Below are 22,265 nucleotides of genomic sequence, written 5' to 3' on the forward strand. Positions count from 1 at the left end.
TCTTAGATTTCCATTATGCATATATTGGTATGCTTGATGGTATTTTACAGCTTTCTTAGACTGTGTTCATTTCTTGTCATTCTTTTTCTTTCTGCTTCTCAGTTTGAATAATTTCAGTTAACCTATCTTAGGGTTGTGGATTCTTTCTTCTTCCTGCTCAATCTGCTGTCAAACCCCTCTAGTGAAATTTTAATTTCAGTTTTATGCTTACAGCTTCATAATTCCTATTTAGTTCCTTTTTATAATGTCTGTTTCCATAGTGATGATTCTCTATTTGTTGAGACATTGTTTTTCTAGTTTTCTTTAGTTTTTTTTGTGCATAGGTCCTTTAGCTCTTTTGAACATATTAGACAATGAATTTAAAATCTTTGCATAGTAAATCCAGTGTCTGTGATTTCTCAGGGAAAATTTCTTTTAATTTATATATTTCACTCTTAATGGACCACACTTTTAAAATTTCTTTGCATGCCTTATAATTTCTTGTTGAAAAGCTGGACTGATCATTGTAACTGTGGTAACTATGGAAATCAGATTCTCCTCTCCTTCCAGGTTTTTGTGTTGCTGCTTGTTGTAGTCATTTATTTGGGGACTTTTAAAATTAATTTTATAAAGCCTGTATTCCTTGTCATGCGTGGTCTCTGAAATCTCTTTTCCCTTAACTCAGTGGGTAGCTAGTGGTTTGACAGCAGAGAGTGCTTTAAATATCTGGAGCCAAAGATAAACAAAAAGTCTCCAGGTTTTTACAGATTGGCTCTGCATTGAGCCACCTCTTCAATTCTTAGTCAGGCTGATTACAGCTATGACTTAGCACTACTTTACTCCCTGCTCGTGCTAAGCCTAAAGGAAAACTATAAGTAAAAGCTTAGATCTCTTCATGTTTTTTCTGATTGTGGACTCTGCCCTGGACATGTGCATGGGCCTTCAGATTGTCTGATATATGTGGGAGCTTTTCACATCCCTCATAGCCCAAGTATCTTACTCCCCACCTTTCCAGCCAGGTTTTCAATGTGTCTCGTTTGCCTCAACTGTATCTTTTGCTCAGATTTCAACATCTCATTCATTTGCCTTTTAATGTTTTTGAGGACCATTCCTTGTTTACAAAGCTACTTTTCCACCCTGAGAGAATTCCCAGTTATGCAAAACAAAGGCAAGCCCTTTGCGTCAGTTTTTCAGGGAGCCTCCAAACAGGTCAGAACAGACAAACACAATTCCTTGAAACAAATTCTGCTCTACTCCTTCCAGAACCAGGAACCCACAGTGAGAACTCAGGCTGCTGTCTTAAAGGTTGCTGCCAGGCTGGGGAGGGAGTTGGGTAAGAGTAGGTTAAAATGCCAGAAAGCTTTCCTACCACATTTCAACCCTTTCCTGGTTAAAAGTTATCTTAGTTGTCATAAACCTTTGACTATCTTCAGAGTTCTAATAAACTTGATTCTGTCAGTGTTTGCAAGTTTCTTGGTGTTCCTGGGAGGGACAAGCACCTGGAGTTCCATTCTGTACCATTTTTGCATATGTCACTCTAAAACAGGGATTTTTTTAACCTAGGTTCTTTGTACTTCTAGCAGGTTTGTGGAGGTCCTTAGGAGGTTAACAAACTCCTGAAATTGCATGCCAAATTTTGATGTATGTGCTTTTTTTCTAAGGTAAGGATCCATTATGGTCTCAAGGGGGTCCACAACTCTAAAAGTTTCAAGTACTACTATTTTAGGGGATCTCCTATTTAAATATAAATAACTAAAACATAAAGTTATGCTTTAAAAAAAAAAACCTATAAGTAGTAACTCCTTAGGAGCTGAGAAGAAAAATTCTCATTTTAGATACTCAGTAGATACCAAGGTTCATTGCAAAGCAGATAAAAAAATACTAAGAGATACTCTGTTAAAAACACAACAAAAGAACTTCTCTTGTCAATAGGTAATCTTTATATAATTTAAAACTGTATTCCTTGCTTTCTGAATTCATATAATGTATTATTTTCATGATTAAAGAAATTAATCTGGCTGGGAATGGTGGTTCACGCCTGTAATCCTAGCACTTTGGGAGGCTGAGGCAGGTGGATCACGAGGTCGGGAGTTCAAGACCAGCCTGGCCAAGATAGTGAAACCTTATCTCTACTAAAAATACAAAAATTGGCAGGGTTGGTGTCAGGCGCCTATAAATCCCAGCTACACAGGAGGCTGCGGCAGGAGAATCACATGAACCCAGGGGCAGAGGTTGCAGTGAGCCGAGATTGTGCCACTGCACTCCAGCGTGGGTGACAGAGTGAGACTCTGTCTCAAAAAAAAAAAAAAAAAAAAAATTAATCTAGTATTCTTTTTAATATATATAGAAATAAGTAAATTTCCCATGACATCCTCTTAAGAATTCTTTTAAGAATTCAGATTGTAGATTCAAACTTTAGAAAATAGAACTGTAATATGCTTATTTTGCTTCTGAAAACATAATGAATTTTAGATTCTTTTTCCCTATTTTACTACTTTGAATATCTTATAAAATATATTGGAGAGAAATTTTATGTTATGATAGCTAAAGAGGAAAACTGAATGTAAGGTGATAATTCTTTTTTTTTCCTTTTTCTTGGCAGGTTATTAACAAATTCAAACAGACTCACAACAACAAGAAATGCTGTGTGGGCCCTCTCAAATTTATGTAGAGGCAAAAACCCTCCTCCAAACTTTAGTAAGGTATGAGTAAAATACACAAATTAAAAAATTTGTTTCTATAAACCTAAGTTTCTATATAGTAGTTTTTTGATGTTTAAGGAACTCCACTTTTTGTTTAGTAGTTTTCTTTATTGGCCAATGTTTGCACATACACAGTATTCAAAAGCTTTACAATATAAAGGAAGTGTCCCTTGTACTTTTCCTCACACATCTTAAATTCCTATGCCTGGAGGCAGTCACTGCAACCACATGTATCAAGTAATTGATTTCAGATATCTTCTAGTCTAGTTCTCTCGTTTATAGGAAAATAAGTCCCGCAAAAGATTAAATAATTCCTTTAGGTTCACCGTTTGTACTTTTTCATTGTAACTTTTATCTCTGGATATCTGTTTCCCTATCTACTGATATTTTGCTTCTAGAAATACAGATGATTAATTAATTCCCAGTTTAGTTTTATTGTTTAAGATGCTGTTAGGAAGGTAGAAAGGGGGTAAATTTTTAGAATACCATTCTACTTCTTCTGAATTTAGTATCTAAAATGGCACAATGACTCTAGCACTAAGATAAGTTTAAACTTTGGTAAAGATCTAGTGATAAAGTTTCTGGGGATAAAAAATAATACATTTCTAATTCACAAAGGTAATGCATGAACTAGTATGCCTTCTCATCTTTACTTTTCATTTCATTTCCTAAGATATTCAAAAGACACAAACTCAAGAGTTGAGATTTAATAAAAGTAGTAATTTTTACTGCCTATTCACGTTAACTCTTAAATAAAACTGGCTCTTCCCCACCCACTGCCCTTTTAACTGGAGGTGAAGAATACAAAGATAGGCAGTACATTTTGATACTACTGCCGTGATTTGTGCTAACATGCCAACAGTTTTACCTGCCAGTGTTTTCGTACCTTTAGTGCAAATGTCAACAAAATGAGAAAGATGAATGATGTCTTAGTATTAGTTTGGAAATAGTTTTCACATCACATATACCCCCAAAAGCGTTTTAGGAATCCCCCAGGGGTCCATGGACCACACTTGGACAACCACTGTCTTTCAACAGTCTCCTTGTAGGTAGCTACTTGACTGATTCCCTCATCTTTGTTTGCTTAGAAGTCACATTTTTTATGAGCTCTACGGTTACCACTATTTTTAATAATGTAATCTGTCACTGTGCTACCGGTGGAAGGTGCCCAAGTTACTGGCGGCAAATCCATATGGGTCTGCAGCAACCTCAATTCTTGCCTCCTCAGAAGAAAGAATTCAACTGAGAGCATTGGGTAGAAAAAGAGACCAAGGCAAGTTTCAGAGCAGGAGCGGAAGTTTATTTAAAAGGCTTTAGAACAGGAAAGAAAGGAAAGTACACCTGGAAGGGACCCAAGCAGGCACTGAGGTCAAGTACCGTGTTTAGATTAACCTTGATCCTAGGACTTTATAGACTGTCCCCTTTCCCATGATTCTTCCCTTAAGGGTGCGCTGCCTCCATGCCCAGTGCCCTCCTTACCCTTGGGAGGTGAGCATGAGCAGTGTGTTTAGGAAGTTGTATGCATGCCCATCTGAGGTTTTCTTCCCTTTTCCAATAGCGTGCCCCCCCATCCCCGAAAAGTTATACTCCGTCATTTTGTCTCTTAATGCACATGCCTGAGAGTTGCATCTCCCTGGTGCCTGCATTCAGTTAATACTTCAGTGCAACAGGTGAGGATCATCAGGAAATGGCCTCTTCCTGGCACCGGCTGCCAATTTATCACTTTTAAAGATGCAATGTGATAATTGCCAAACCATCACCTGACATTCCTAGTGGGTGGGGGAGCAGCCCTCTCATGCCCCACTTAAGCCTGTCTACCTACTGTAACAACTGCCCTCAGCGCATGAGTATACCTGACCTTCTTTGTTTTTACTCTGTTTCTTTCAAATCACCTTTTAACATAATATATGTGTTTTTCTTATTTATGTATTTTAATTTTTTTCTTTTTTTTTTTGAGATGGAGTCTTGCTCTGTCGCCCAGGCTGGAGTGCAGTGGCGTGATCTCAGCTCACTTCAACCTCTGCCTCCCAGGTTCAAGCTATTCTCCTGTCTCAGCCTCTCGAGTAGCTGGGATTACAGGCACACGCTACCTCGCCCAGCTAATTTTTGTATTTTTAGTAGAGACGGGGTTTCACCATGTTGGTCAGGCTGGTCTCGAACTCCTGACCTCAGGCAATTTGCCTGCCTCAGCCTCCCAAAGTGCTGGCATTACAGGTGTGAGCCACCACGCCTGGCCCTTATTTATATATTTTAATTTTTAAAAATCTTCCACTAAAATGTGAACTCCTAAGGGAAACTTTGGTTACTTACGTATTCCAAACTTATGAAATAATATCACATTTTGGGGCTTAAGACTTGTTTGTTAAGTACATTTTCTTTCATTTTATATGAGAGATTTGTTTTTTAATCATTCACTTTTTTTGAAATTTTCTTTTTTTTCCTTCTTTTTTTGAGATGGAGTTTCGCCCTGTCGCCCAGGCTCGAGTGCAGTGGTGCGATCTCAGCTCACTGCAACCTCTTTCTCCCAGGTTCAAGCGATTCTCCTGCCTCAGCCCCCCAAGTAGCTGGGATTACAGACACCTGCCACCACGCCTGGCTAATTTTTATATTTTATTAGAGACGGAGTTTCACCGTGTTGGCTGGTCTTGAGCTCCTGACCAGATGATCTGCCCATCTCAGCCTCCCAAAGTGCTGGATTACAGGCTTAAGCCACCATGCCAACCCGGAAATTTTCATTTCTACAATCATATTTTATCTTTTCAATAATTAGTTTTCTTACTCTCTGGTTGCTCATCTTTGTGTAGAATTCTGTTCTTTTATGGACCTAGCAAATTGTCATATCTAAGGATTTATTGTGTTTTTTGTTTGTTTGTTTGTTTTTTGGTGTCTCTGTGCTTTTTTTGTTTTGTTTGTGGTTTGTTTGTCTTAATCACTTTAATGTTGGAGGCTGTCTTCGTTTATCTGGTGATCTTTGAACAAATTTCAGAAGAGACTAAAAACTGATTGGAAGATGAGTGTATAAATGGACTTCATTGTAGGATAATTGGGCAGCAAAACCATATTTTCTTTGAGGAACACTAGATTTCAGTTTCTTTTGTGAGACTTCAGTTTTTTCAGAGACAGATTTTCCATTCTCTTGCTGGAAGATGGGTAGATTGGGTTGAGGTATAGAGTAGGTAACATACCTGGCTATTAAATATCCCGCAGCTGGGCACCGTGTCTCATGCTGTAATCCCAGCACTTTGGGAGGCTGAGGTGAGAGGATCGTTTGAGCCCGGGGGTTCGAGGCCAGCTTGGGCAACATTGTAAGAGCCTGTCTCTACAAAAAAATTAAAAAAATTAGCCGAGTGTGGTAGCACATGCCTGTACTCCCAGCCACTCAGGAGGCTGAGATGGGAGGATTGCTTGAGCCTGGGAGGTTGAGACAGCAGTGAGCTGTGATCATGCCACTGCACCTCGAGCTTGGGCAACAGAGCAAGACCCTGTCTCAAAAATGAAAAATACAAATAATAAACATCTGGGAACTGAGTATTGGAAGAGAGCTAGAGGTTTTCAGTAGTCAGTATGCAGACTTACACTTATCTCCTACTTTTAGTCTAGTGCTTCATTTCAACCTCCACTGTGCTTTATATCCCAAAGTTCTGTTTCTGTGATTCACATTTTGTTGTCCAGTTTCTCCTTCAAATAAACTTCCAGTCTTTGGTAGCACTGAGAATGCTAGTCATCTACCTTTGTAGTCGGGACCCAAACTCTAACCTGCTTCTTATCAGATTTTTAATCTCTTCCTCTATTTTAGCACCGTTTCCCCTGCCGTCTGTGATACCTGGTGCCTCTGATTTCTAAGCATTTGGAGGTGATGGTGGGGAGATAAATTAGCTTTCCTCTTATTGGTAGTTCCCTCTCCTGGCATTAAGGTTCCACTTTTCTCTCCTCTTCTAAGTCGGTTACTGTTTCTTTATTCACTTTTGTCTTTATATATTGTGGACAGGATTATTAATGTCTACTGGCCTTTTCAAAGTTGGAATTTGTATTTCTGTTCCTTTTTTTTTTTTTCCTGAGAAGATACTGGGGCAGAAATGTTTTTACTTTGATCACTTACTACTGGAAATATGTATTAGTTCATTGTTTTTTAACTCAGTGAAAAGGTATATGTCAGCTATATTAATTTTTTTTAAACATACTTTATATTTGCTTTAAAAACCTGATATTTGGCTGGGCGTGACGGCTCATGCCTGTTATCCTAGCACTTTGGGAGGTTGAGATGGGCGGATTGTTTTGAGTACAGGAGTTCTAGACCAGCCTAGCCAACATGGTCTGTACAAAATTAGCTGGGCATGGTGGCTCATGCCTATAATCCCAGCTACTCAGGAGGCTGAGGCTGGAGGATTGCTTGAGCCCAGGAAGCAGAGGTTGCACTCCTGCCTGGGCAACAGAGTAAGACCCTGTCTCAAAAACAAAACAAAACAAAGAAAAAAACAAACCCTGATTTCTCTGTTCAAGGAAGAGGTGGTTGGCAAGGGTGGAAGCTTGATTGTTGGAGAAGGATCCAGTTGTGCTGATTTTATTTGCCCACTAACAGATGGACATACCTATTTTGTAAGCTAACTGATTTGTGTACATGAGTCCTAGGGTCATCTTTAGAGGACAGGCCCAGCAGAGACGGTAACTACTTTCAGAAGATGATAGTTTATATACTGATAATCTTGTAAATCATCTTTAGAGGACAGGCCCAGCAGAGATGGTAACTGCTTTCAGAAGAGGATAGTTTATATACTGATATTCTTTAAAATAGGGGTAAAGAGAAAAGTCATCTAAAATATTAGAACATGTAAGAAAAATGTCATCACTTTTTATTTGTGAGATACATAACATATAACATAGTTCTTTTTTTTTTTTTTTTTTAGTAGCGATGGGGTTTCTCCATGTTGGTCAGGCTGGTCTCAAACTCCCGACCTCAGGTTATCTACCCGCCTCAGCCTCCCAAAGTGCTGAGATTACAGGTGTGAGCCACCATACCCAGCTTAACATAGTTCTTAACTGAAGAGAAAGACAAAGGGATATGTTAGGTTGCTGATTTTAAAAAAACAACTTTAAGGAACATAGCATCAATAGTGATCATGGGAATTAAAAAAAGCCAACATTTGAGTGCCTACTCCATGTCAGGCACTGTTCTTAGGTGCTACATGCCTTCTTATCAGTGTAATAGTTTATTAATGACTTACACTTGAGTACCCTTCACAAATATATTTATTTTTGTACTTTCTGTACCTTAGTTCCTCAAATGATTATTAGATTTATTTCCAGTTAAGTACATGTAATGAGTAAAGTGAGGCTTATTAAAGTTAGATTATATTCTGTGATCATCATAACAAACACTTAACTGGAACATTTGAACTTCTCAGTTTTGGTATGCTTTTTTTGTAGAGGTGTGTATGATTTAGACACAGACGAGATCTCAAATATTTTACTATTTTTTAAAACAAATTTTACTACATATCTTATTCAATATAACGTTAATAGTAGTCATAATCAGCTTCATATTCATATATCTGATTATAATTTTAAAACAATATAAATTTTCTGGTATTTTTGTAACATTAAATTTTTGTTTTAAAATTAATTTCTATATTTTTCTAAGGAAACTTGGTTTTAAATAGAGAAAAAATTTATGCTCTTTCTTCCCTTACAGGTTTCACCTTGCTTAAATGTCCTGTCACGACTGTTGTTTAGCAGTGACCCAGATGTGTTAGCAGACGTGTGTTGGGCCCTTTCTTATCTCTCTGATGGACCCAATGATAAAATTCAAGCAGTCATTGATTCAGGAGTCTGTCGAAGATTGGTGGAACTTTTGATGTAACTATAAATAATTTATGTTTAATAATTGTATGATTTGGATTAAAAGTAGCAATTCAAGTAATAGCTTTGTAAATATCTGAAGAGTCACTGTCTTCAGGGAAAATTAAAAAGCTACTGACCCTACACTTAACAGAATAGCCATAATCCTAGAAAGTTGACCCTAAAATTTGGAACTTATGTCCTATAGTTGGGACTAATTATTTTGTAAATGAATTTCCTTAGTTTAATGTGATCTCTTTATGAATTAGATAAACTTTATTTAATAAGTATTTATGGAATGCCTGTTATCTGCTAAGGTGTTGTGTGAGACATTGTTAATGAAGTATAGAACACAGTTTCTCCTCTCACAGAATGAATAATAGATTCTAGTTTATTATTCATTGTAATAATTAGTTTGAGTAAAAGTCTATGTAGTGAAAATCATTTAGTATTTCACCTCTATTAAAGATAACATGTTTCTCTTTGCTGGGCTGTTATAACTATTTTCCTTAAAAAGAACAGCTTTTCTATACAAAGAAGTTAAAAACGTTTAAGAAAACTTGTTTTAAAAAGATATTGTAAGTTCATAACTTCATCTTCTTACCTTCTTTGTATTATCTTCCTTCCTTTCTTCTTTTGTCAAGAAGCCATTGTAGGCCCAAACAAGGTAGATGGCACAAAGATAGGTCTGATAAGGAGTTGGGGGTCCCAGCATGAGGATAGCATCAGAGGAGGGTGGGCATGCAGGTTCAGCAGGGGGGATCAGGGCCCAAACTTGATAATGACACACACTGGGGTGAGCAGATAAGCAGGCTGGAACAGGGCTTGGAGCCAGCACATCATGGGGTACCAGTCTAGCTGAGGTAAAAGATTGGCTGATATAGGGAGGTTAGGAAAATAGAAGCTATTTCCTGTTATCAGAGAATAGAGATAAAAATATAGAAGAGGAGAAAGCCTGAATAGTTTAATGATTTTAGATTAGAACTAGAAATATCAGTTTGAACTCATGGCTCTTAACATAGCTAGGTATAGAAATAAATATATACATGTGTGTAAGTGCGTGTGTGCATCCTCTTGAAGGGCCTGGGAGTAGTAACACTTCTACATTAATAAGCTGAGGAAACTGAAGTTCAAATCGAAGTTTCTAAACACAACTCTCCATTGAAAGGAAGCAAGATTCTTGGAGAAATGACTGGTTTCAGGGCTGGGACTGAGAAAATGTAAGATGAAAGCAGGAAGTAATGAGTGCTCAAGTAATGGACAGATGTCAGAAGGACACAGAAGCCTGTTTGAAGGGGTTCTCACTATCCAAACCTGGGACAGTTTGTGCTTTGAAATAAATTACATTAATGTGTATTTTATTGAATAAAATATGAAACCCATAAGTTCACACTAAAGCATGTAGTTGGAATGATAGTATTAGAAATACATCACTGGTAATAATACTAATAATTACCAATACTTCAAATAATAAGCATCAAGAGATGCTAAAACCTAGTGGTAAAGTAGGTTAAGGAGTGGGATTTTGCATTATCTCAAAGTATTTTGTTGCAAAATATTAATTATATTAATTATAAATGGGAAAACAATAATGGTAAAGTGGAAAACTCTGGCAGACATCATCGTAATTAGTGACCAGAATTCAGTACCAATATAATGGGAAAAAACAGATCGGGATATAATGAAAAGATTATAGCATTTATGATATCCCCCAGCCGAAGTATGTAACCTGGGTCTTAATCATGAAAAACATTGGATAAACCCAAATAATGGACTTATGATCTTCAAAAATGGCAAAATCATGAAAATCAAGGGAAGACTGAGAAACCATTCTGAAGAGACTGGAGAGATATGAAAACTGGCTGTAATGAATGATCCTGGATTAGATCCTTTGTTATAAAGATTATCAGAATAAATAGTAAAACTTCAATGGGCTCTTTGGCTGAACACCCTGCAGGAGTTTGTAGTATTTTTGTAACTTTTGTGTAAATTTTAAATTCTTACTAGTATTTAGGTTCATGTTTTTATTATTTTTAGGCACAATGATTATAAAGTTGTATCACCTGCATTAAGGGCAGTTGGTAATATTGTGACTGGTGATGATATTCAAACACAGGTGAGTTCAAACTTGAGTATCATAAATTGTTAACATAAAGGACTTTAAAAAATTTATGTTTCATACAACTTGATTACATATTAATCAAGATTTTAGCATCACCGTAATTGTGTATGTGTCTCTATCTGTATCTTGGAGGATGGTGAGATGTCAAAGAAGATGTGCTGTCAAGATTGACTGCAGCCATATTTGGGTTACAATCTTTTTATTTATTTATTTAGTTAGTTAGTTAGTTTAGTTAGAGATAGGACATTGCTCTTTCCCCTAGGCTGGGGTGCAGTGGTACAATCATGGCTCACTGCAGCCTTTACCTCCCTGGCTTAAGCAGTCCTCCTGGCTCAAGCGATCCTCCCGCCTCAGCCTTCCAAGTAGTTGGGACCACAGGTGGGCACCACCACACCTGGCTTATTTATTTATTTATTTATTTATTTATTTATTTATTTAGGGAAAGGGTCTTGCTCTGTTGCCCAGGTTGGTCTTAAATTCCTGAGCTCAAGTGATCTTCTTGCTTTGGCCTCTCAAAGTGTTAGACTTACAGGCATGAGCCACTATGCCCAGCACAATCTTTCTTGAAGATAGAAACTTAAATTATTTAACACGTTAGATTCTCCTTTGTTTACTGCCTTACAGTGTATTTTTTATTCTAACCTACATATTTTCTTTCAATTTTATCCTTTTAAAGGCCTATTTGGATGCTAATCAAAGTTATTAAACAGTTGCTCTTTAGTAATTGACAGTTACTCATTTAATATAGCTCTTTAAATGAAAATGCCATTCTAGACATATACTGTAATTTTCAGTTGGATTTCCAGTACACTGCTCCACACTTCTTCACCAGATGAATTTAATGTAAATCATTAGAGTATTTTGAATATAGGAACATAATTAATCTTGCAATGGAATAAAGAATGTAAAGGGACAATGCAGAATATACTTGTTTACAGAAGAAGAGTAAGATAGTAAAAATTTTTATGAAGCCAGTTGACTCTACCTGCTAATGTTTTTAATGGTTGTAGAATTGGATTTTCTCAGACTGTATGATGTAGATATATATTTTTTTTTTTTCACCAATTCATTTGGCAAAACTAGAGGTTGGATCCTGACCTCAGTCACCAAATCTTTTTTCAGTTTTATCAGTTGAACTCTGAGAACATTTGTAAATATGAAGGATACACCTCTGATTTTCATTTTATTGGGTTGAGAACAGGGCACTTCCTTATAGTGGCACGAGACTAGGTTTATCAATAGTGGAAGTGTAGAAGACAGCAAGTTTTACTTTGGGAGGAATTTCTCCTTTCTTAATTTCATTTTCTAGAATGGTTTTTGTACAGCTAAATAATTCATTAGTAGGTTTTCATATAGGTTATTTACTATAAAACTTTTTGTTTCCATTTCTAACTTGTTTTAGGTAATTTTGAATTGTTCTGCATTACCCTGTCTCTTACATTTATTGAGTAGCCCAAAGGAGTCAATTAGGAAAGAAGCCTGCTGGACTGTTTCTAACATCACTGCTGGAAATAGAGCTCAGATTCAGGTAACTACCCTTCAGATCTGAGAGTAGAACAGCAAGGTCCAAGAAGCCAGTTTGGACAAAAGTTGACACTTTTACTAAAAAAGATTCCTTTTTAAAAAGATACCGAAAAAGTATTTTAAAGAACATGGCCTTTCCTCCTCTAAAATAATAACATTTACTTGTAGTATTCTAGTGAAGAACAGCAAGTGTGTGTGTGTGTCTAGCACAGTGCCTGACACATAATGGTTTGTCTTTAGAAAGATATTTTTTTGCATTCGTTTTAAATAAGTTATGCAATAATCTTCCTCTCAAAGCTTTTAATGATTTATTAGAGTTCTATCAAGCTTCTTGTGTCAGTGATTACTTATTCATTTTGATCAGTCACATGACTTGTGCTTTATCATCTCTAAAATTTATATTTTGCTGTTCTCCAGTCTTTAAAAAGCTAATTTCCTATGTAAAAAGAAAAATATTTGAAAAGTTTGCCGACAGAATAGAAATTAAAAATTCTTGGAAAGGTATTTCCAAAAACCTTGACATTTTGAAGCCATTGAGTTTCAAGATTTTTTTTGCTGGTAATATTTTAGAAACAGTATTTGTACTGATTGTATATTTTTTCCCCTCTCAGGCTGTTATAGATGCAAATATTTTTCCTGTTTTGATTGAGATTCTTCAGAAAGCAGAGTTTCGTACCAGAAAAGAAGCAGCTTGGGCTATAACTAATGCAACATCAGGAGGTACTCCAGAGCAAATAAGGTATGATATAAACTTTTAAATTGTTTTTTAAATGTAAATGAGACAAAATTTGAAATAAAACATTTTTATTTACTGATGGAACTAAAATATTATTTCTAAGTCAGTTTGATAATATGAAATGACAGCATGTATTATATCAGTTACTCATTCACAATGTTTTTTTTTTTTTTTCCATTTAACGTATAATTAACATCATTCTCCTTGATAGGCTGCTTAAGAAAAATCAGAGATTAAAAATCCAAACGGGAACGGTCTATGTTAATTTGCAGAGTACACTATCATGGGCATTAAATATTTTTTAATCACAAAAATACAGCTTTATTGTATAGAAATGGCTAATAAATTTGAATAGCCACTTTAAATAAAATTGAAATAGACATTGTTTATATGGTGACGTTCTGCTCCTCATTGATTGTTAGCCTTGCCTATGGATAGTATCTTACTTTTATTTTTCTATACTAGTTACCTTTTTTTTATATTAGCTTTTTGAGTCTAGGCTTTTAAAATTTATTTATTCTGCTGACAACATAAATAATAGGTGCATGGGCTTTTAAGTGAGCCTGATTTCAAATCCTGCTCGTTCAGTAAAAGTTGTGTGGTCTTGACAAAGTCATTTAACCCCTCTAATCTAGTTTCTTCATTTTAAAAAATGAGTTCCAGTAATGAATAGTAATGGTAGTATAGTCAGCCTTCCATATCCTTGGGTTTTGCATCTGTGGATTCAACCACCTGCAGGTCAAAAATATTAAAAAAAGAAAAAAACTAAAAAATACCAATACAACACTACAAAATAATGCAAATTTAAAAACACAATACAACAATTAGTAACATAGCAATTACATTGTTTTAGGTATTATAAGTAATCTAAAGATAATTTCAAATACATGGAAAGATATGCATAGGTTGTATGCAAATACTATGCCATTTTATATAAAGGAATTGAGCATCTATGGATTTTGGTATTGAGAGGAAGGGTGTCCTGGAACCAATCTCCGATGAAACTGAGGGACTGTATCTTGATAGTTAAGTGAAATTTATGTCTTTGAAGTGTCAGCACAGCGCCTAAACATATTATTAGTAACTAATAGATAATTAAGAATAGCTACTGTTATTATTTGTAATCATCATAATTTTTATTATCAGTATTGATTCCTGAATCTCTTATCATGTACTTTCACTCTTTTTTTATCTCCCGTTGCAAAGTTTCACTTACACCTCTATTAAAAGCTTCTACAGAATCATCTTGTTCGGAGGATCCCTCCATGAAACTAGACTTCTTAGAAAATATTTTCTAATGCATATTTGATTTATTTTTCAATTTATAAAACAAGTCAAATTGCAGTGCTATTTTATAAATCACATAATTTTGAAATCTACCTATTGTGAAATTGTCGTCTTTTATTGCCTTCATTTGTAGTATTATCTTGCTGTCTCAAATTTGTATCCCTGTATATTGGTAGCATCTGTCTCTGCCTTTTATTTTCTATTCTATCTCTTTGCTTTCATCAGTATTTCCACTTTGTGTCATGGATACAAGCAGTAATAAATCAAGACCCTTTCTTTGTTCTATTTTATATTTTTTTAATGCTGATGTTATTTTTATTTTATTTGGGCTGCAGGTTTGTTCACCTGCAAATAGTTGTATTTTTTCAATTAATTTTCGTGGTTATATCTATTCTGTATATTATTCCTTTAATTTATTAGTATGGATTAAGTATCCAAACTGAGATAATTATTTTTCTAACCACTTTTATCATTTCATTAAGTCTGCATATATGGGAAAAGACCTTGATCACAGATTAAGTTATGCATCCATACCACTAGTTGAGTGCCTACTATTGCCAGTTATTGTGCTAAGTAAGTCATTTCAGTTATTGAGCACCAGCAATGTATCAGGTACTTTCACGTATTTTATCTCCTGTAATCTCTTAACTGTGAGGCAGTTATTCATTCAACAGATATTTTTGATCAATTACAGTACAGTATAGGGCAAATGAGTGCTCCGGTGAAGGTATATACATCTTTTTTTCAAGAGGGACAGAAACTTTTATTAAATGTCTATTGTGTTCTTACAACAACTCTGAAGTTGGTACTATTATTATTCCCATTTTTACGATGGGGAAACTGAGACAGAGTAATTGCTCAAGGTCACACAACTAATAAGGAGTGGAATTGGTACTTGAAGGCACACAGCCTGGCTTCATAGTATGTTTTTAACCTTTGTACTTAATATGGACTTTTTGCCAAGTGAACAAATCAGTTACTTCATTTACATTATAGAGTACAGAAAACCAGCCAATAACTAGAAAAGGACACACATTCAGAAATTAAAGAATTTTTTTGTGAATATTATTTATGAAAATTATTCACAAGAGAGCCTGTTTTGTTCCTACAGGCCTTCTATGCTTCTGAAACACAGCATATGTTTCAGAACATTAGCTGTGATTGTTTTTGTGGGAAATTTTCTCAAGTTTAATGTAGATGTCTCTTCTGTCTTTCCATTTCTGTCTACCCCCATATGACCTCCGTGTGTGTATGTGTAGGCTTGCCTTTAAAAAAAAAAACAAAAAAACTTTTCGAACCTATGTTTAGTGCTCAGATGAGCACCATGAAAAACAGGCCCAAGTACCAGTTTGTGTGTGTATTTTATAGTCTTTGCAAGACCATTTATTGCTAATTATGTTAAATTAGAGAATAGGTGAGTAAAGAAAATTTTAAGTTTCCTATGTGAGAATTTAAATGTGTGTAATGTTTGCATTTGTATAGGAATACTTTTTCTTAATTGCTTATGTAACATTTCACTATGAAAAATATTTCTGTGTCATTGTTACAAACAGTACTTAAGTCTTTTTAAATCTTTTTTTCCCTGTTTCTTCTCTTTTAAATTAATCTGAAGGTATTTGGTAGCCTTAGGCTGCATTAAACCACTTTGTGATCTTTTGACTGTTATGGACTCCAAAATAGTCCAAGTGGCTTTAAATGGACTTGAAAATATTTTACGTCTTGGAGAACAAGAATCTAAGCAGAATGGAATAGGCATTAATCCATACTGTGCTCTCATTGAAGAAGCATATGGTAAGCAATCAGTTAAAAATTTGCAATTATAGTCAGTTCTTAACTATCCGTCATAGATACTTTCCCCTTCTAGTTCCCTACAATTTTTTTGTTGTAAAAGCAGTATATATTTTTTTACGTTTTAAAATGTCACCCGTAATTTTATTACCCTAACAATTTATTTTTATTATTTACCTTTTTCTTTAACGTTGTCTTTATGCACAAATACTTTACATTGACTTAATTGTATAGTTTTATGCTCTACTTTTTAACATTTTGGAGAAATTTTACATTTCTACATAATTTTTATTATAATGGCCACATAATGTTATATATATACTATATATAAATATGTAATTTTTTTTTTTTTTTTTTTTTGAGACACAGTTTTACTCCATCTCCCAGACTGGAGTGTGGTGGTGTGATCTTGGCTCACTGAAACCTCCACCTCCCATGTTCAAGCAATTCATGTGCCTCAGCCTCCCGAGTAGCTGGGATTACAGGTGCATGCCACCATGCCCGGCTGATTTTTGTATTTTTAGCAGAGACGGGGTCTCTCCATGTTGGCTAGACTGGTCTCGAGCTCCTGGCCTCAAGTGATCCGCCCACCTCAACCTCCCAAAGTGCTGGAATTACAGATATGGGCCACCATTGTCTGGCCATAATGCTACATATTGAGTCAGGTTTTAGCCATTTGAATGGAAGTTTAACCATAACCTGTTGTTGACCATTAGTTTGTTCCCAGTTTATCACTTTATGTCTACCAAAATAAGCATCTTTCTGTGTATATGCTTATTTCTTTTATGGAATTAATATCCGGGGATAAATTTTCAGGAATACAGTTGCTGAGTCTTAGGGCACTGACTTCTTTTTAAGCTTTTGATATGTCTTCTCATTTTGCCTTCCAAAGGCTTGTTGCTGACAGTGTCACTGGCATTGTATGAATCTGTTCTACAACCTCATACTTGTTTTGTTTATTTTGCTAACTCAGCAGATGTAAAATAGTACACCAAGTTGCTTTTATGTACATTTTTGGTTTATTTCCTATAGATAGTAATATGTATTTTTCATGAGTTAGTCTATGTCCTTATCCAAATTGCATATTTATTGTACTTTGTCTGGTTATCTATTTGACTTTTTTTTTTTGGTAAAAATTTGAATTTTATTTTATAGTAGTTTATTTTGATATGGCTTTTTCCTCGGTCTATTTTTCAGATCATCCATTGAATACATTCTTTTATTTTAATAAAACATACCATGTTCATTTATGTTTAATGTAAATAACTCAGTCTGGTTTTTTATTCTTTCAAACTTTACAAAGTCATTGCCTCCACAGAGATTTGATGAAAATTAATTTTTTTATTTGCCAAGTTTTAAAAATTAGGTTCTTAAAACATTTAACTTAATCATATGGAATTCATTTTAGATAAGGCATGAATCTAAACTGATTTTCTTTTATTTGCATTAAATATTCACTTTTCTTTATTAAGTCCTCTTACATTGTATGGCTGATTCAGACTTTTATTTTTGATTCTTAAAGCCCATGATATCACTTTGTCTTTCTTTCAAATTATATAACATCACTGGATAAGACATTACCTGAATACAAGATATTAGTCACTGATTTAAGAATATTATCTTACTACAGTCATTATTTTGACCCCAAGTTAGACTAGGGTTTAAGCTATTCTGTGATTGTGTATAGATATGACTGCTTTGCTGCTTTTTTATTCTATGATAATCTGATTGAAGTCGTTTATCTGTAATTAAATGAAATGTATTTTCAGCACTACCCAGACTTATGTGTAGAGCTTTTTCTGATAAGCAGTAAAATCGATTTCTATAGATTCTTCTTACCTTTTCAAAATGAGGCCTTTCAGTTTCAATTGTAATTCTTTTAAATCGCACAGCGGCCATATGTTTTTTATTGTATGGGTTTGCAAATTTTACACGTTTATTTCATAGTGATATTCTCTGGCTCAGCGTGTTTTAGTTTCTTCATTTAATTTGTTTCATTGCTTTCCCTTTTTGGGCTTTGTTAATTACTCTAGAAAGGACCTGTGGAGTTAATCTAAAACTGCCATTTTATAGTTGAGAAACAGAAGAACTAAACTTACCTGGCCAAGATCACACACCTAGCAGGGTGGTGTCTGATCTTACTCCCAGGCCTACGGTCCTTCTTCATATCACATTGCTACATACTCTCATTCTTGAAGTATAAATCATAAGTGATGGCTATCGATATGTGCAACAATTAGATTAAAATAGCAGCCCCATTGCCAGTGAGGTGATAGATGATGTTCATTTATTATTTTGATTTAAACATATACTGAAATTGTAGTAACAGTTTGTTTTTATATATATATACTTTGTATAACAGGTCTGGATAAAATTGAGTTTTTGCAAAGCCATGAAAATCAGGAAATTTACCAGAAGGCATTTGATTTGATTGAACATTACTTTGGTGTAGAAGAAGATGACCCCAGCATTGTACCTCAGGTGGATGAAAACCAACAACAGTTTATATTTCAGCAGCAGGAAGCACCAATGGATGGATTTCAACTTTAACTTACAGGTGGAAAAAAAATTTATGGCTAAAAAGGGTAGCTTCAGGTAACTCCTCTTTGTTGCCAATGTCAGTAAGAATGTTTGTTTTTTTACATAGAACAGTAAAGAGAATTTGATGCACTTTTAGAAAGCAAAATGAAACAAAAATTTCCATTCAGATGCAACCTTTCATTGTAGTTTGTTGTTGTTTTAGTTTTGTTATGCCTGTATTTATATCTTCTATTGTTTGGATTTTTGTATCTATTTGTGAATAATTGAATATGCAATTATTTAGTAATTTAAGCTTGAAAAGGAGAACTTTGGTGAAGTATTACTTAGTAATTCTGAATTTTTTCAAGCATTCTTAGAAACTGCACATTAGCAGTAAACCTATTGATAATTGCATTTTGGCAGTAAGTCTTACACACCCAATCTTTACTAAATCTACCTCTATCTTGAAGCAGAAATAAATACAAAAAAGCTTCAGAAGCATGAAATAATGCAAATGCTAAATTAGAATGTGAAAATATTTATTACCTTAAATTATACATATCACTGTGCTGTAGGTTATACTTTGCAAAAAATTGCAACAGAAAACCTATAAAATTTATTTATAAAACAGAAGAAATATTGTACTGATAATCCATTAAAATGTGGCAATTGTGAAGGGAGAAGCTGTTTTTCATGTTGAACACATTAAAAAGATTACTTTACAAAATGTTTAAATATTTCTGTTTTTAACATATAAGTGCTATGTATATTAGTATATTTTGTATTTCAGCCAAATATGCTACCATTTTTGAAATAGTGTTTTATTGTTTTTCACTCATTGTTTTAAAGAGCATCATGACAGAGATGTCATCATGAATCTAAAGTAGTGCTGCATATCTAAAATAATAACTAATTATTTCTCTGATTTTTCAGAGCAGTAATTGAAAAGTTTCATTTTCTATATAATAGTAAGTTTAGGTACTTGAATGACAAACTTATCCTGAAGAAATAACCTTATTATGTGTTAAATTTTATTAAATGCATTTAACATTTGGATGCTAAATGATAATGAAAATTGCTAAAGATTCTTTAGTATGGTTCAAATCTATAATAGACTTTTTTCTTTTAGTAATACTCAGAGGGTCATACTGCTGCTTGTTATGAATCATAGATTACATTCATGTCAGATTGGTCCATATGTATGTTTTGTGATTTAACAGCAAAAACCTTCAAACAAAGTTTAAAAGAAAGGTTTCAATAGAAAAATTATATATATATTTATTTATACAAATATATGTGTGTGTGTTACAGCTCAACTACTGTTGAACTCAATCTTTTAATTTATAGTTATACGTAGGCTATTTACGTGTCCAATTATATACCTAGAATACTTACTTAAAACTTAGTTTACAACTCTTTTTAAGATGAGAAGGCAATTTTGATATGATTCATGGTCTATTCTTTAAAAAAAGATTTCATTTATGATAGTATTTGTAATGTTTCTGCTGGAAATCAGAGGCATGTTCCAAGAGGAAAATGTATATAGGAGTACTTTTAAAGAATATGTCACTTTGTAAATTACATATCATGAAACTAAGCTTTTGACAAGACACTTAAAACCTACAGCTGTAAAATACAGGTTTAAATGGTGTTCGTAATGCTGAGTGCATCTGCCAGCCCTTTTTTATTATTAAGTAGAAGATTGTATCTGTGCCCCTTTTTTCATAGTGGAAGATATATAGTTGAGTATAAAATTGTTTTCCTTTGCATTATCTATATTCAAAAAACAGGGTAGTTATATTAAAGCTTACCAAATTGATGGTGAATTCATCAAATAAACATTTTTGTGGTGCAGATGGTTCTAAGTATCAGGTGACAGGGTATTCTACTCTTTCTAGTCAATTAAAATTGATAATGCAGCATGATTCATTAACCAGCTGTGCCTCCTTTTATTTTGAGGACCCTGTAGTCACTATAATAAATTTCTAAGCCAAATTTTTCAAACAAAATAGTTCTTATAGAAGGAAAAATAATATATATGTGTGTGTTCATGTATGCACACAGAATGACCTATGAAAGGAAACTTAAATTTTGCCGGTAGAACAAACATATCTCTACAGACTATGATTATACTTAATAAGCATTTAAATACAGTTATATTTATTTCCTTGAATATATTACTTGGGTAATTAATTTTAGATTTGATTGCAAAGAGCACTGTATAGCAGTTGGGACCAGCTCTTGGCTTGGCTTGGCTTATTGTTATGAGTTTATTGGATCAAGACTAACAAATAACTTTGTGATGAAAATTCTTCAAAAATATAGCTACTCTTTTCAAGTATACCATTTAAAATATTTCATCAGGCAGAGCCCTGACCAGGAAAAAAAAAAGAAAGAAAGATAAGAAAAAAATAAATAAAATGCTCCAAAAAGTGTTTTCGGTAGTCTTCACTAGCCCTTGTGGGGGGAAAAATACTTTTTTAACTTGCTTTTCTAAGATTTGTTATATTTAAATCCAAGAGAAACTATGCCAAAAAAAAAGTATTATAAAGAGGAATGCATGTAGCATTAATGCAAATATCAAGAAAATACTTGAAAGAGTCCTTTTCATTTATTTAATTAAATTTGGTGTTTTATTTTGTCTGAATCTGAATTTCTTCTATTTAATCTATGCAATTATGCTTGTTTTATATTTATAAGCACTTGACTCACTGGTGTGGTCTTTTTACTGTGTTTTATTTCAAAACGTTGTTTTAAGTGATAGTGTCCTTAAATTTTAGTGTCATTTGGTCAACTTACTGGTAACACCAGAACAAGAAAGCAAAAAAGTAATAAATTCTGCTGGCACAGAACTAACATATCATTTGGTAACTGTAAAACCTATTTGCAGTCAAAGGTTGATTTATTGGATAAAGGACTAAAAGAAGCATATATTACCTTTGCCTTTATATTTTTTCTTTTAAGAAGGAGCATTATGGAAAAATAAATATAAAAAAGTCTTAGTGAATTTTTTGTTGCGGTTCTCAATTCAGCAATCTACTGGCTGCTTGTGAAACTGTGAAATAAAATTGTTCTTAATCTTTATTCAGTTTAGTTTATAGCATTACTGTTTTATGAAATGTGACATTTTAGGAGCCAATATACTAGAGCTCTAAAAGGATAGTATATCTTTAAATTCTGACTGGGGAGTAAGAAGAGAAGATACTCTTACCCTACAAAATAAACCAACTCTTGAGCAGTATGCAATATTATGAAATATTACAACACTATATTAAAAATAAAATATTTTAAAATTGCATTTATATAAATGTGTCCATTTCATTTTTTCTTAAGATTGTTATTTCCTAACAGAACAAAGACAGATGCTATTATTGGTTAAAAATCCATTTATGTTCTAAAACCAACAAAGGAGAAAAAATAGAATTATAAAAAATAGCTAATACAAAACTAGACAGAAAAAGAGAAAAAACAAATGAAGATGGAACAAATAGCAAGAAAGATCAAACTCAGTTATATCAGTAATCACAGTAATTACTAATGATTTAAGCATGCCAATTAAAGTGCAGAGGTTATCAGTTTTAATAAAAAAGTAAGGCCGTATTTTGCCTCTAAGAAAATGTTTTCAAGAAGCAAATTGGTGAAAAGTAAAAGGATGGAAAAAAGATACACCATGCTCTCACAAATCAAAAGTAAGTTGGAGTGGCCATATTAATATCAAAGTACATTTCAGAGCAAGGAATATTTATTGCTGGAGATAAAGAGGGTCATTTGA

The 22,265-nt window shown here is 34.0% G+C and overlaps 1 protein-coding gene across 3 annotated transcripts in view; it reads left to right on the forward strand.

Moving 5' to 3' along the window:
* KPNA5 (karyopherin subunit alpha 5) overlaps positions 1-21,577 on the forward strand; it is a 57,061-nt gene extending 35,484 nt beyond the window's left edge. For 2 of the 3 annotated variants that reach the window (XM_055262333.2, XM_055262317.2), the window contains 7 exons: positions 2,582-2,681; positions 8,371-8,534; positions 10,554-10,632; positions 12,041-12,166; positions 12,774-12,901; positions 15,798-15,976; positions 18,336-21,577. In XM_055262333.2, coding sequence (XP_055118308.1) covers positions 2,582-2,681; positions 8,371-8,534; positions 10,554-10,632; positions 12,041-12,166; positions 12,774-12,901; positions 15,798-15,976; positions 18,336-18,523 — 964 coding nt within the window. In that variant the 3' untranslated portion in view covers positions 18,524-21,577. Of the gene's footprint in view, positions 1-2,581; positions 2,682-8,370; positions 8,539-10,553; positions 10,633-12,040; positions 12,167-12,773; positions 12,902-15,797; positions 15,977-18,335 lie in introns of those variants that run through there. The other variant, XM_063620599.1, reaches the window with a different exon arrangement.
* The last annotated feature ends 688 nt before the right edge of the window (positions 21,578-22,265 follow it).

Source organism: Symphalangus syndactylus, chromosome 2 (genome assembly GCF_028878055.3).
Source record: "Symphalangus syndactylus isolate Jambi chromosome 2, NHGRI_mSymSyn1-v2.1_pri, whole genome shotgun sequence".
Taxonomy (NCBI): domain Eukaryota; kingdom Metazoa; phylum Chordata; class Mammalia; order Primates; family Hylobatidae; genus Symphalangus; species Symphalangus syndactylus.